Below are 14545 nucleotides of genomic sequence, written 5' to 3' on the forward strand. Positions count from 1 at the left end.
TTTCTTGGCACTACATCCCCAGTGGGCCTAGGCCTTCCTCCATGAATTCCGTTTCACTTCGGTTTACTAGATCTTACACATACAGTAGGACTCCTTGGGCGAGTGATCGTCGCAAGGCCTCTACCTGTAGGCAAACACAGAAAAACGCACACAAACATCCATGCTCTGAGTGGGATTCGAACCCACGATCCCGGCTTCCGAGCGAGCGAAGACAGTGCACGCCCTAGACCACTCGGCTACCGTGACCGGCAATACTACAACTTGCCCCTCACAAATGTCATAAATTCTTCCAAAACATTTTATTTCATTTTAACTGTCAACTCTGATTGAAGTTCTTTTCATTGGTTGGGAAGGTTATACCAACATATTAATAGCAATAAAAATTTAAACAAATCTCATTAAGATGAATAAAAGAATTAAAATACTGATCAAATCAAAGCAAATGTACCCATAATATTAAAACAAGAATATGCAAGTCCCCACTGTAATTATAATATGTTTGTTAAAATTTATCGACTTAATTTTTATTGTAACTTACTTTAACTCTTTAAAAACCCAGCCTCTTGTAAATAATGTTTAAGAATTGATTTCGTACCTCACAGGAAGTGACAAAAACCAGTCTGTTACTGTTATTCAGGGAAACAAACTCTGTTTAATGTGATAACCATACGAAACACAAAAAAAAAACTCTTGGGGCAGAACGCAGATTCTCAATATCTCACGACAGCTGGTACATTTAAAACCACTGGTCTTAAAGGTTAATAAGGACTAAAGGACGATCTTTTCTACTTCTGAAAAATAATTCTGAGTTTGGCGGAAAGGATATCACTCTTTATCTTCTAATCAAACCTTTTAAGAGTATCTTACGGTATAGGCTGAAATAATAGCCCGTCATAATAAGTGCAATTTCCGTCTTAATATTCGTTTGCAACTCCGGCCCGATATTTAACCGAACGTGTAATAGTCTTCACTAGCAAAACACGTTACAGTATATTTCCTGAATTTAAAATGTTTGTTAATTTAAGTAACTTGAGACCAAGGACCTATTGCGTTGTAAATTCCATTCCAGTTTAAAGTTAAAAATTGTCTTGTCCTGTCAAATATATTACCATTATCACATGGGCTTTCACTCGATTCCTTTTTGTCACTTGTGCTAGAGGCCTGGACACTGTTTCCAACTAATGCTCATATTTCGAAAGCAGGCTACTGTTCAAGTACTGCCGTATGTTCAAATGTAGGGCTGTATAGTATTCATAGATCAAGTATCGTACAATGGAAATGAATGTAGTTGCTTGTATTATCTCCCCCCCCCCGTGAAAGATTTCGTTTCACTCTACCTATACAAACACAGAATAAATGCAGGCAAACATCTATATCTTGAGTGGGATTCGAAACCACGATCCCAGCATTTGAGCGAGCGAAGACAGTTCATGACTTACACCGGAAGGCCGCTGTGATCGGCTCGTCATCATCATCATCATCATCATCAATACCACCATCATCATCACCATCACCATCACCATAGTACATTTGCGCATTCTGTTGCATTGATGTACCACTCTACACGTTCATTTTCATCTTTAATACAACTGCAGTATACGAGTGTTCATCCTAAAGTGACATACGCGTACGCTCGCCTAGTGGGAACATACACACTACGGGGGCACACGATGATAACATTAATAACAAAGACCACGACGTTGTTCATCGGAATAAATAAAACAACACAACACAGGCGCCGCAAGAGGAAAATAGCACGGGAAAGGAGAAAGAGCTGGGTTCCCAAATATTTGCATTTCAGTGTGAACGTCTGAATATGCAATAGCATTGAAATGTAGCAGTGAATTGCAATTTTATTGATATTTTAAACTAAAGAGATACTGTGGAAAGAGTTGCAGTAAAGACGGAAGTGAACGTGCTTAGTGACCTTCAGCTCTATCAACTGGTTGTTCGAGCGGCATTAACGCCGGGATGGTGCAGCAACTTCTTCATCATGGCAGCAGACAGGTAGCCTAAATTAAGGCTGTTCTGGTCAACATTCAGAGTCAGCTGAATATAACATGTAGGATTCTTGGAAAGCCACAGCACTTCAACCTGGCGTGGGCGGTGCAAGTTATGCAGTAGGTAGTAATTACGTTAATGACTTGTACTTAGAATATGTGTCCTCACGGATTTGAATGTAGAAAATTCGGTTCTTGACCCATGGCCAGTGCAAGATTCTTAATTCTGGAACATCTTGCTGTTTCATTACGAAGAGATTCCTACTTCTATGGGCCTGTACAGTCATTCAAGATACAGATGGACCGGCGCATCCGTTCCACAGCCGCCGAAGAAGTGAGTTTTTCAGTCATGAAATCTGACCGCTGTCTGATCGATGTACGACTGAAGAAGAGACCGTGTATTACTTAGTGAACATCCACTAGATGGCACTAAGAGCGCAGGAGCTTGAGCATCTGCTTCGACGGCGTACACTTCGGTAACATTGTATCGATTTCCTTGATATCAATTAAATTTGTGTGCCTACTGCGTAAAAAGTAAAACAGTAAAGCTATCCCTGTAACGGGCCGTGAAGGCCCATAAGGTTGTGAGACGTTGAGGGTCCAGCACTATCTTAACAATCGGCTCAAAGATGGCCTTACGCGCCGGCCGCACTTACGCCAGGAAAATTATTTAATTAATTCCTGGTACTCATTTCTGTTAGAGGCTGAGTGAACCCCAGGGCCTAGTGCGGCCGGAAGGATTAGGTAAATTGAAAAAATCCAATGACCTCATCGGGACTTGAACCCGCGACCTTCCGGCTTGTAGCATAGTACCTTAACCACTACGCTACCGCACAAAATTGGTATTTTATGGATACCTGAAACTTTAATCAAGACGTTTCTTTCTCAGATGAATGCATTGAAGAATATAGATACATAGGTGGAATTCTTGTCCCCAAGGCATTGGGCATCGTCAGGTTTCGGACGGAGGAGACGGCCTTCAGATGTGGAGGGTAGCTGTGAATATAATGAACAGGCAGTCGCGGACAACCGACAAGGGGTGGTCCTCCAGCTTGGGGGTGTTTGGCGTGAGGCTAACAGCTGGACGGACTATGCTGAAGAAAATGGACATGGGATTTGGTACATGGAATGTAAGAAGTCTGTATGGGTCAGGTTCTCTCGTGACAGTTGCGAAAGAACTATCACATGACGTCAAATTACGTGTGTTCTCCCAGCATGGGATCTCCCGTTTCAGTGATGTTTCTTGGTCCCCGCGCTCCCCTGATCTATCGGTTTTTGGGGATACCTCGAGGCAAGAGTGTACACAAGAGGTGAAACTTTCCATTCGTCAAGAAATCGCAGCTGTGCCGGAAGACATGTTGGAGAATGCGATGCAGAATTTTGTGGAGAGGCTCTAAATGTGAGTCTAGCAAGAAGGACGTCACCTGACTGACATTTTCCGTACGTAATATATGTGTAAGTTAAAAATTCATTAAAATACCTTCTTGTTTATGTAATTAAATAGGTTTTATCTTGAAAATCAACGAAGTTATTATTATGTGAAAAACATGCGTTTCCTCCTCTCCACTTTGTATAAGATAGATTTAGTGGGAGTACAGGAGGTCAGATGGGACAAAAGTAGCACCGAACCACGAGAAGAATACAGATTTTTCTATAGAAAGGGGGAATGAGAATCATGAATTAGGTACAGTTTTCTCCTACATAAGAGAATCATATCAACAGTTAACAGGATAAAGTTTGTTAGTCATAGGATGTCGTACATAATACTGTCACGTGTTGCGGTGAATTTCGACAGAGTCTGGATTGGTTAATGGAGCACTACCGCAAATCTCTACAATTCACAAATCACCACAGCACCCGCTAAGCCTTCTCCAGGCTGCCGTGTCTTCATCAACCGTTCCCTGGCAATGGCTTCTAACATTGGATATTCGTCAGCTTCACACGCTCAGGTCCTCTCTTAAGAACCTGCCGTGCAGAACTCACTCTCAGCTGACACTGTCCCTTTCTTATAACATCTTGGCACGAACTTCGTAGAAACGTCCCTTTCCATTGTTGTAGTTCTGTTGTTACATCATTAAAAATCAGCAACGGGAACGTATTTACCGAGCAGTTGCTTGAAACGGTCGCTGTTTAGAGCGTCACTACTTAGAAACGGATCTACACGCCACAATAATAAGTCGCCGGTGTGATATCATTGTTCTAAATATTCATGCGCCAACAAAGGATAAAACTGATGATATAATGGACAGTTTGTACGACGAACTAGAACGTGCATTCGATAAATTCTTAGGAGATTTCCATGCCAAAGTAGCTAGGGAAGACATTTTCAAACAAACAATTGGGAATGAGAGTTTGCATGAAATTAGTAATGTTAATGGAGTTACAGTAGTAAACTTTGCCATATCCAAAAATCTGGTTGTCAAAAGTACAATGTTCCCACATCGTAACATCCATAAACTTATTTGAACTTCTTCTGCTGGAAAGACTTACAGCCAAACTTACCATATTCTGATAGATATGAGACGGCATTCAAGCTTAGTTGATATTCGAGAGTTCGCGGAAGCAGATTGTGATACTGAACACTATCTGGTAATGGCAAAAATTTAGGGAGAGACTGGCAGTGAGTAAACAAACAATGCAAAGAGGTTCGACCTCAAGAAATAAAATACTCGTAGATAGAGGGTAATGAACAGTATCGTGTTGAAATTTTTAGTAGAATCGCAACTTTGGAAAACTCAGACGCTGAGGTGAATATTAATAGAGCTCGGAAAACTATTAGAAAGAATACCAAAATTTCAGTAAAAGAAATTCTAGGTCATTATGAATTGAAGAAGCACAAGCCACGGTTAAACGAACGATGTTCAAAAATAAAAGACCTAAGGCAACAATCTAAATTGCAATGGTTACGGGATCCAAGCGAAAAAAATGGGGATTATCTGAACTTTATAAAGATTGAAGCCAGCAGGCATTTCAGGAATAAAAAGAAGAAATATCTGAAAGACAAGAACACAGAGATATGTATAGAGGAATAATTGAATTCAAAATGGGTTACCAACCTAAAAGTAAATTGATGATGAATGAGAATGGTGATCTGCTTGCAGATTCCACAGTGTTTTGAATAGGTTTAACCAAGAAAAATTCAGCGTGAAGCAAACCGAACTTCACGCTGCTCTCTTGCTTCTATTATTCTTCGACCTGAAAATGAAGATGTGTTCCTCCGAAACGTCAGTTGGCTTTCAACGGACTATCCAGCGTTATATCCCAGAAGGTGGAACTAATCTGTGAATATATCTAGGTAGTTCAATAAACTAACATTAAACTGCACTGAACTTTACTTTACAAAAGACCACGACGTTTCGGAGACTGGATCTATCTCCGTCTTCAGGTGGGTAGGGAAGGCTAAACCTACTCAGTTTGGCCCGTTAGAAAGAGATAGTCTCAATCAATGCAGTCTTTTGTCTTTTACATACCAGACGATGGATGAAGTCCAAAACAAGCCAAAAGAAGTATAGTATACGCCATCTTCAGAATCCTTTCAAGTCTGTCTGCACTGAACTTGTTCGCAGTAATGCTCATAGACCTGCAATATTCATCTCGTAACATGCAGCTTATCAGCAGCTGTCAGTGGACTCAAAATATATAATTTCTAATTTCGTTTATATAAGTTGTCCTCGGGTTGGACGATGTTAAAGCAAAATGGAAATGACTCCGTAAATGTTATTGTGGGTGTACTGATGCAAGATTCATTGATTACCAGAATCGTAGCTTTGCGCTTTTTTCTTACGGACAAATGAACAGGCAGATTTACAGACAGTACAAGCGGCCTCCGTAGTCTAGAGGTAACGTTCCCACCTCATGACTCGTGGTACGCGGGTTCAAACCCTTCGGAGGTCGTGGAATGTTTAAGGGCGGAAAAATTCAGGGAACAAGTCCTCCGGGAGGGACTTTAAGCCGTGGGTCCCGTGTCGTAGCTTTACGGCACGTAAAAGAACCTCATATCTCCAAATGAGGTCACTGAGCTAAATTCAAGGACATTTCCCGCCCAACAGTAGTCTCTAACGCCTCTGATAGATGGGGGAAGATTATAGATACCGCCAAGCCAGTAGAGGCCGAACTCGCTGGCTCGGTCGGGACTGATGGTATGCACCAATATCGGTAGGGTATAGAGATTGGTAGAATATCATAGAGGGAAGCACAGTGGACCAGTACAGGTCTAAGTGCATGGGGAAACCCACCCTCTCCAATAACTAACTAACTAACTAACTAACTAACTACAGACAGTAAAGCACTGGAGAGCGTTTGTCATCTTTTTTAAAGAAAACAGGTTTCAGCTACCCCATAATAAAATGGATATCTCGATTTTCCTTTCGAAAGCCAGGTGGCCTGCTGACGTACATTAGCAGTATTAAACTAAATTAAGTATTAGAATCTTCCTCGAAACGTATATTTTCAGCCAGTTGGATGTAATTCCTGCCGATCACTGTGGCCGCGCGTTCTAAGGCATGAACCGTATTCTCCCGCTCGGGCGCTGGGATCGTGATTTCGAATCCCACTCAAGGCATGGCTGTGTGTGCGCGTTTATTCTGTTTTTGTGTTGTTCTGTGTATAGGAAGAGGCATTGTGCCGGGCTGATCCCCCGTCCAAGGAGTCCTAGCGACTATGTAGAGAATTAAATTGAAAACCAGCCAAGGCCCAAGAAAGGGCTGTTCAGCCACACGACCGATCTCGCTCTGGCCCCGAATATCTTTCATGTGTGCCCAGTTCAACAATATCCACTCTAACATCCGACCGTCTTACAAACCTTAACATCTGCGTATTCATACTCCAGATTACATTTAGTAGAAGAGAGTTGAAAGTTGCAGGTGATGCAGTTTTGTGCTACTAATATTCCTGAGTAAGTTCGCTAAAGCCTAAGTCATTTGATCTGTGTTCGGGAGGTGACCAGTTTGAATCTAGGGCCATGACTTTGATGCCTGAAGTTTTTCATGGCTTTCCCAGTACCTCCAACATATTCCTGGACAGTACTTTTGTTAGGCCACTAACATTTCCTTTCACATTCTTTCAAATTCCTTATTTTCTAATTATTCTAACATTCGAAGTCGCATATTTGGAATACTGATTCTGTCTTTTTCTCTCTCGCTATATATATATGTGGGTGTGTGTGTGTGGCTCTACAGCCCTTTAGACTTTGGCAGTTTTTCAACTTCTTAGTCCCATACAGTCTGTAAGACTCCTTAGATGGAAGATCAGTCCGTCGTAAGGCCGCTACCTACACACCGCACAACATAAACACGGAATAAGTGCACACAGACATCCATGCTTCGAGTGGGATTCGAACCGACGACCCCAGTGTTTGAGCGGGCGAAGACGCTTCACGCCTTAGACCGCTGGACCATTATGATCTGCTTCTCCTGGAAGTGTCATTAAGTTAACGGATAAATTATACACATTTCCCAAATGAGAACTTCGATATTTTGTAACATCTGTTGATCTTTGTGATAAATTATTGCATTTTCAAATCAACTGTTTACATAGATAATAATCCCATAGATACTGCACAAGACGAAGATAGATTTTGTTTGTCATTTCATTCATCTGTGAGAAAAACAGTTCTTGATGAGTTTGTGAATTTTGGAGACCATGGACTGGTAGACAATTTAAAATTATTACCTCCGAGTCTAATGAAACCAGTGAAGGAGCTCAGGACAATTTCTAAGTCAAAAAATCAAACTTTATGCATTCTGAATACAAGATACAGAGCATTACAGCTTCACCTAAAGCTCTAACAAATAAATTATTATAATTAAAGCAGCACTAATGAGTTTAGTTAATGTCTCTGAACTGTCTGTTGATCTAACCCTTCCAGCCGCACTATGGCCCTGGGGTCGACTCAGGCTCTAACAGATATGAGTGTCATTAATCTTCCTGGGGGGCCGACGCGTTAGGCTGACAAACTTACCGCCATCTATGAGCCGACTGTCTAGAGAAAATGTGGGAGCCTCGACGTCTCACAGCCCTGTGGGACTGCATCGCATGTTACGGGATAGCTTTAAACAGTCTGAGGTTGGAACAGGTAATTTAAACGCCCAAATTAAGTGCCGGCATTTTTGATGAAGTTGATGGTAGTAGTTATGATTACAAAATTATTAATGTGTTCCTCCCGCTCGGCAAACCATCCTACATAAGCCTAAACGAACAATTTCATGAATTATCGGAATAAGGGAACTGTCTTTAACACACACGTAGAAACAGTTTTCCTACATCCAGAAGTGGCGTGATCCTGGAAACGACTTAGTACTGTGTGCAATGATGTCAGAGCTAGTGCTTAGTGCTCCTATTGTGTCTACGAAGTTAGGTAACGCTAGTCATGACCCAGCTCAGAGTCCGCCATATCCTCCGAGCCTGTTTTTCAATGAGTAGGCCTACGTATTAGTTATATACTACAAGGAAAACACAATGCTATGAAACTGAAGTGCCTCGCGGCTTTTCTTAAACTGCGGAAAACATTCTCGGACTTTTTTCCGATCGTGCAAAGCAGTTAGTAGATAAGAATGACTATGTTCCTTCTTGTTGCTTCGTAGTTGAAGTTTCACGTCTTCAGTTACTGTTATAAAATCCAATAAAATGTAGGGTTGATAGCAACGCGTATACCTGCATTGAAGGATATGCCTGAGGAATGAAGGGGCCGTAAGCTATTTCCGGTAACTACCCGACTCTTCCCCCTTGAATTCTGAAGAGCGTCAGGAAGAATGTCAGTCAGGATACCCTGTGCTCCAGCCTAGATTCGAACCGATAACATCCCCTATTCAAGCCAAACATGAGTGTACCCTCATTACTATGATTTAGGTTTAAAGAAGGGATGATACAGCGACAAATAAATAATGAATATTGTGACATGTAGACCCATTTCTAGGCAACGCCCGAAATACACGCACGCAACAATAGAACCGGTGTCTCAAGAAGGGTTTTCTATGTTGTTCGCATATATCCATTGTTAGGTAACGGGCCAACAAACATGCATTCTTCACAACAGAAGAAAATATTTTCCGTGAGGTCCGTGCTGAGAGCTTATCTTGAGAACAATCGATGTTACAGTCAGTTGAGTCGAGCCCTTCAAGGGCGGCTGAGAAGAGACGGAGCTATAGTTGAGTTTAGTTAATTGAGATAAGGGTACAGGTGTGGGGTGTTAACCAGTGGACAACAGAAGAATCTCCACTGCGAAGATCCGTTACCAGGAAACATCTAGTGAAGACACTGCAGAGGAATAGCCATTGTGAAGGGCTGTTACCAAGTAAAGGGTAGTGGAAAGTGACTGAGAAGACTTACTGTTGAGTGATTTGTAGTAATTATTTGTAGCTACGACCTGTAAGTGGTCGATAAAATATTCACCAATCCAAACCCTGTCTATAGTCACTATTAAAAGGAGACAATTTTTGATAAATGTGGGTTAAAAATTCCTAAGTTCTTTTACAAACTGTTACCCATGAATAATTAAGTAGCTAGTGGAACAGAGTCCTTTCTTAGAAGCTGATAGCCGTTCACCCCATCAAAAATTTCCTGTCTTTTGTTAACGACAAAGTTTATTGTCATGTTCACAAGAGCCTGCCATTGGGCTCTTCCTTAAAATATCTTAATACAATTCTCATCTACGCCTAGGCCATATCACCCTCCCTGGTTTTATTATGCTAGTAATATTTGATGAAGACTTCAAAGAATGAAACTCCTCATTATGTAGCTTTCTCCTCCCTCCTACACCTTCCTGCCCCTTGGATCCGAATCTTCTTGGCATTGGGATGTCAGGCACCCACGTCTATGTTCTTGCCTGAGGAACTAAAGAAACTAACAAGTTATGAATTGTTGCACAGGACTTCCGGCTATCAGAAGGCAGTTTCTTAGGCTCATGCTAGAGTTAACAGTTTCTCATTCAGAACATACTTTCACATTTCAATTACAGACAGACGAAATAGGCACAAGTGTAAAATACAAAATATCTTCCAGTAGTTCATAATTTTGAGTAGGTGATTTTCACTTCCAAATGTGAAAATTTTATTTTAGTATCAGGACAATTTGCCATAGCCCAGTCTGGTGAAAGCTGAAAGCACTGTATGACACTCAATCAAATTTCAAGCTTTGTAAGATTGTATGCCAGGTTGTGTACATATGTATACATGTGTGTATATGTGTATATAACAGAATCGGAGCGATAGACAGATCATAGAGGCTTTAAATATTGGACAGTTGAAGGTAAACTCAAAATTTTCATTTACGAAAAAGTGTAGAACATTAAATTCGGAGATTATTTTGTACCATTCAGTTCAGAAGCTTTTATCTTCCAGTCTCCTACCTGAAAACGTAAACACAAAAACATACATAGCTGTAAATCTAGCTGCCATTTTGTGCGAGTGAGAAACTGGTCTCTTACTGCAGGGGAATAAAGCAGATTGAGGAATTTTTAGAACAAGTTGCTGAGGGCATGTTTGAACCTAACGGAGAGTAACAGGAGGGTGAACCGCCTCTGTGGTCTAGTGGTCAGAGTTCCTGGTTACAAATCCAGAAGTCCCGGGTTCTATTCCCGCCGCTACCAGATTTTTTAAAACCGCGCCATAGCTCAAGCGGTTAGTCGCTGGCTTCCCACCGAGGCGGCCCTGGTTCGATCCCGGGGTCTTGTCAAGTGGGATTTGTGGTGGACAAAGTGACGCTGGGGCGGGGTTTCTCCAAGTACTTCAGTTTCCCCTGCCAATCTTCATTCCACCAAATTCTCCATCATCATCATCATAATCACCCGGGGCAGGTACAATAGGCCAATCAGTGGCCGCCGTGCCGAGTGGACCCAGCTGGACTCCACCCCCCACTAAGCGAAAAAGGAGGGTGACTACAATTACATAATAAGGAGTTTTATATATTTGTAAGGCGATCAAATAAAACAATATGGGTGAGAGAACATGTAGCACGCATGGAGATATGATAAAAGTGTAGCAGAAAATTCTGAGAATATACAATTTGAAAACTAGACATCTATGGGAAGATATGCTAAAATGTATCTTAGCGAAATAGCATATGAAGTTGTGGACTGGTTTCGTCTGGCTCAGGACGCGATCCAGTGGCTAGTTCTTATGAACACAGTAACTAATCTTGGGATTCCATCAAAGGCGACGAATTTCTTGGGTACCTGCGCAAATATTAGTATCCCAAGAAACGGTCTGTTCCAGGGAGTTGGCTTATAGCAGTGTCTACTCTCTGTACCATTGTCATTTGATACTGGAGAGATTAATGTCGGGTTTGTGGCTGAACTGTACTGGTGCATTACTGATGGTATATCTGTACACATGGTCGCTGTTATCAGTCGGGTGAGCAAACACTGTCAGATCACCGGAAAGCTCGGCGCAACTATTGAATTCTATTCAAGTGTAGGGTTCGAGTTCTTGGCAACAGATAAGAAAACTCTTCATTGGAAGCCTACGTGACAGCTTCATCCAAGGTCTTTTATTGATCTCCTTCGGTTTTACTGATCTTGTATTTGCGAAGTGACTTACGTGAAGATCAGTGTGACGGCTTACAAAATGTTCTTTGCTTAGAGCCTCTTTCAGATGAAAGTAGCAGAACAGGCTCAGTCAACCCGTAAGACCTATAACTTGTGTTCATAAGGCTCCGGTTCGAATCTCGGCTCCGAGACAGATTTGTGATGACTGAGGATTCTGTGGTTTTCCTCAGCCGTTACAGGGAAATGCTGACATAGTGCTTTAAATTAGATCACGACCTCTTCCCTTCACATCCTTTCCCATTCATCATTCATTATCATCCAATTGTTAGATTTCTTATTATTTATTGCTGGTGGGGTGGAACTACGTCCCTTGTACTGCAGCCACTTCTGGCCTATTGTACCAGCCCCAGATGATAGATGAGGGTGATTGTGGAACAATTGGTGAAATGAAGATTGGCAGGTGAAACCGAAGTACTCGGAGAAAACCTGCCCCAGCGCAGGTCCACCACAAATCCCACTTGACCAGACCGGGATCGAACTCGGGCCACCGCGGTGGGAAGCCAGCGACTAACCGCTTGAGCTCTGGCGCGGCCTTCTGATTAGTAAGTCTGCATTTACTACAAGTATTAATGCATTTCCTTATTTGTGCCGTGAGGATAGGTGCCCGAAAGCTCATATAAATTCCCTCGTATGATCCAGAAAGACTCTGAATACCTCCACTGTCTTTCAGATTAATGGACTTTGAAATAGTTGGGTTTGAAATGTAAAATGTGCCACAAAGCTATTCATCGGCGCTCTAATTCATTTGGCGCTCGAAGATCCAATACGATGGAGAATAATACATGTATTGGTTATAATGAATGGTAACCGCAGCGGCGTGTTCTAAGATTTATCATATGGAAGAGCCGAAAAGAATATGAGAAGTTGCAATTGTCTTACGAGATTGAACTCCAGCCTTCTGAAGACTGGGTGCGAATGAAGAGTGTGAACAAGCAATCTTGATTCCTTGACGTCATGTACAGTTCCTCGCTTAATGATAACATATGAACATATATTTTTGATCTTGCTGTTTGAAATCAATTTTACAACACACCCACAATTAATGACGCACGTCCTGGCTTTGTTCTTTGTGCTTTCTCCTATTCTAGCGCGTCACTTAGAAATCTCATTCATCCTGGAATCCAACGTAGGGATGTACTATCCTGTAAGATCGCGTTTACACAGCAACGCCCCTTGCAAAATTACATATAGTTGGGTAAGCATGACTCATACCGAACTGGCTAAATCAGCGTTAATGAAATTAACTTGTATTTTGAACGTATTAATTTCTAGTCTCGGACAGGATATATACATAGATTTTTCCCAGGCTAATATTTAGGCCAATGTAGACTACCATAAAACGGACTACAGTCCTCCTTGCTCCTTTTTGTGACACGTATGGTCATTGCTAGGTGACGACTCAGTAAACAAGCTCGCATCAAACACGCAACCAACAATATAGGACATCCATTGTTAGGCAACGGAAGTGTTTTCTATGGACTCGCCTCGAGGCTGTATAAGTAGTTCAGGAGAGGTCGTCGTAGGCCAGACAGGAGCGAGTCCTAGGTAGCCAAGGAAGAAGGGTTCGGCTGAAGGTTGATTGTGAGTTATTGTAATTGATTGTGATTACGAGTGATTGTACAAGGAACGATCAATAAATCCAATTACCATTGCGAACCACGTTTTAAAGTCACCCGTGTATGTGGCTTTTCTTTTTTCGTTCATTTCATGACAATATCCCACTTCTGAATCCACAAAAGAAGACGCGAAAATATATACCGTCATGTAATGTCGAAGTTAAGAATGGCGAAAGAAGATTTTCTGAAATTTTATATTGTTAAGTGTCTTCCTACAAATATATTCGATCCTAGTCTGCTGCAGAAGGCAATTATACGTATTTATTAAAGTCTGTTCGGAATTACTTATAAAATTTCTGTTTCAAGCTGAACAATTCTCTCATCACTGGAACATTAATGTCTTCTCGGATCTGATGTCGTGTAATTTCGTGGATGTTTCGCAGAAAGCTACAGCCTGTATCTTCTGGGTAAAAGAATAATTTTCTTCCCTAAAATGGAGGCAGTAGGTACCTTCGAAACGTTAGTATCTATCCACTAAAATGTACGGCGTCACGCTCAAAGACAATGATCTTGGTCACCATAATAACTTCAAATCTTGCAAAGTAATTTTTACAGATGAAAATCTCACTACAATTTTCCACTCAACATAACGTGTATCACATTTGATTTTAAATGTTTGTCACCCACAGTCACATTAGGAAGTTCTTGAGGTAAGGTGGAGTTGTCTTTGTCTTAACTATTTAAGCCCTACCCCGTGAAGATCTACGGGGGACTGGATGTATAGGCCAATATTTAATTTACTTATACACTTCCTAAATCTGTGATTAAATTTTTTATACAATTGTTTTTAAATAACGGGTTTAAATAATTCCTTTCAGAATTTTCCACAAAAGAAAGTCCCTGGTAAAAACTACATATGAGAGTAATAATTCGGTTTTTATTGTCTACATTTTGTCTACATTAAAATCGCCCAATAAAACTGTTTATTTGAGCCCTCAGGATAAATGGCAGTTTATTGTCTTTTGAAGAAAAAATAAGTCGAGTGTCCCTGACTGAAATTCACGATGATTTAATCCAATAAAACAAATCAATTTCCTTTCCGGCATTTCACAAGGAACCTAAAAATCCTAAGAGCTTCACGGTTGGTACAATTTAGTTCGTAGACTTGAAATTGTATGCAGCAAGTATTTGCTTCTGAAAATATGCTGAAAGCGAGAAAGCTTTTCACAAAAATTTTCAGACAGATATGCATTCTGGTGTGAATGCCACGAGTAAACCTGCAAGTCTTTAACTTACCATGCTGAATGCTGCCCTTCCCTTCCGTCTTGATGACACCGGACAGTGACCCTGCTGATCCCTGGCTCCCCTGTCCTGGATTCTTTGGTTTCCTTTTTCGGGTCTGAATACCTTCTTTCTTCATGCTTAGCGGGCGGTTGACCTGTAAGGCG

General features: G+C 41.3%; 1 protein-coding gene across 1 annotated transcript in view; it reads right to left on the reverse strand.

Annotated features, from left to right (window-relative positions):
• The window catches only part of LOC111875004 (box A-binding factor), a 70866-nt gene that overhangs the window by 8427 nt on the left and 47894 nt on the right, over positions 1-14545 (reverse strand). The window contains exon 8 of the mRNA XM_033755677.1: positions 14394-14535. Coding sequence (XP_033611568.1) covers positions 14394-14535 — 142 coding nt within the window. The remainder of the gene's footprint in view (positions 1-14393; positions 14536-14545) is intronic.

The sequence above is a fragment of the Cryptotermes secundus genome, unplaced genomic scaffold (assembly GCF_002891405.2).
Source record: "Cryptotermes secundus unplaced genomic scaffold, Csec_1.0 scaffold973, whole genome shotgun sequence".
Lineage (NCBI taxonomy): Eukaryota > Metazoa > Arthropoda > Insecta > Blattodea > Kalotermitidae > Cryptotermes > Cryptotermes secundus.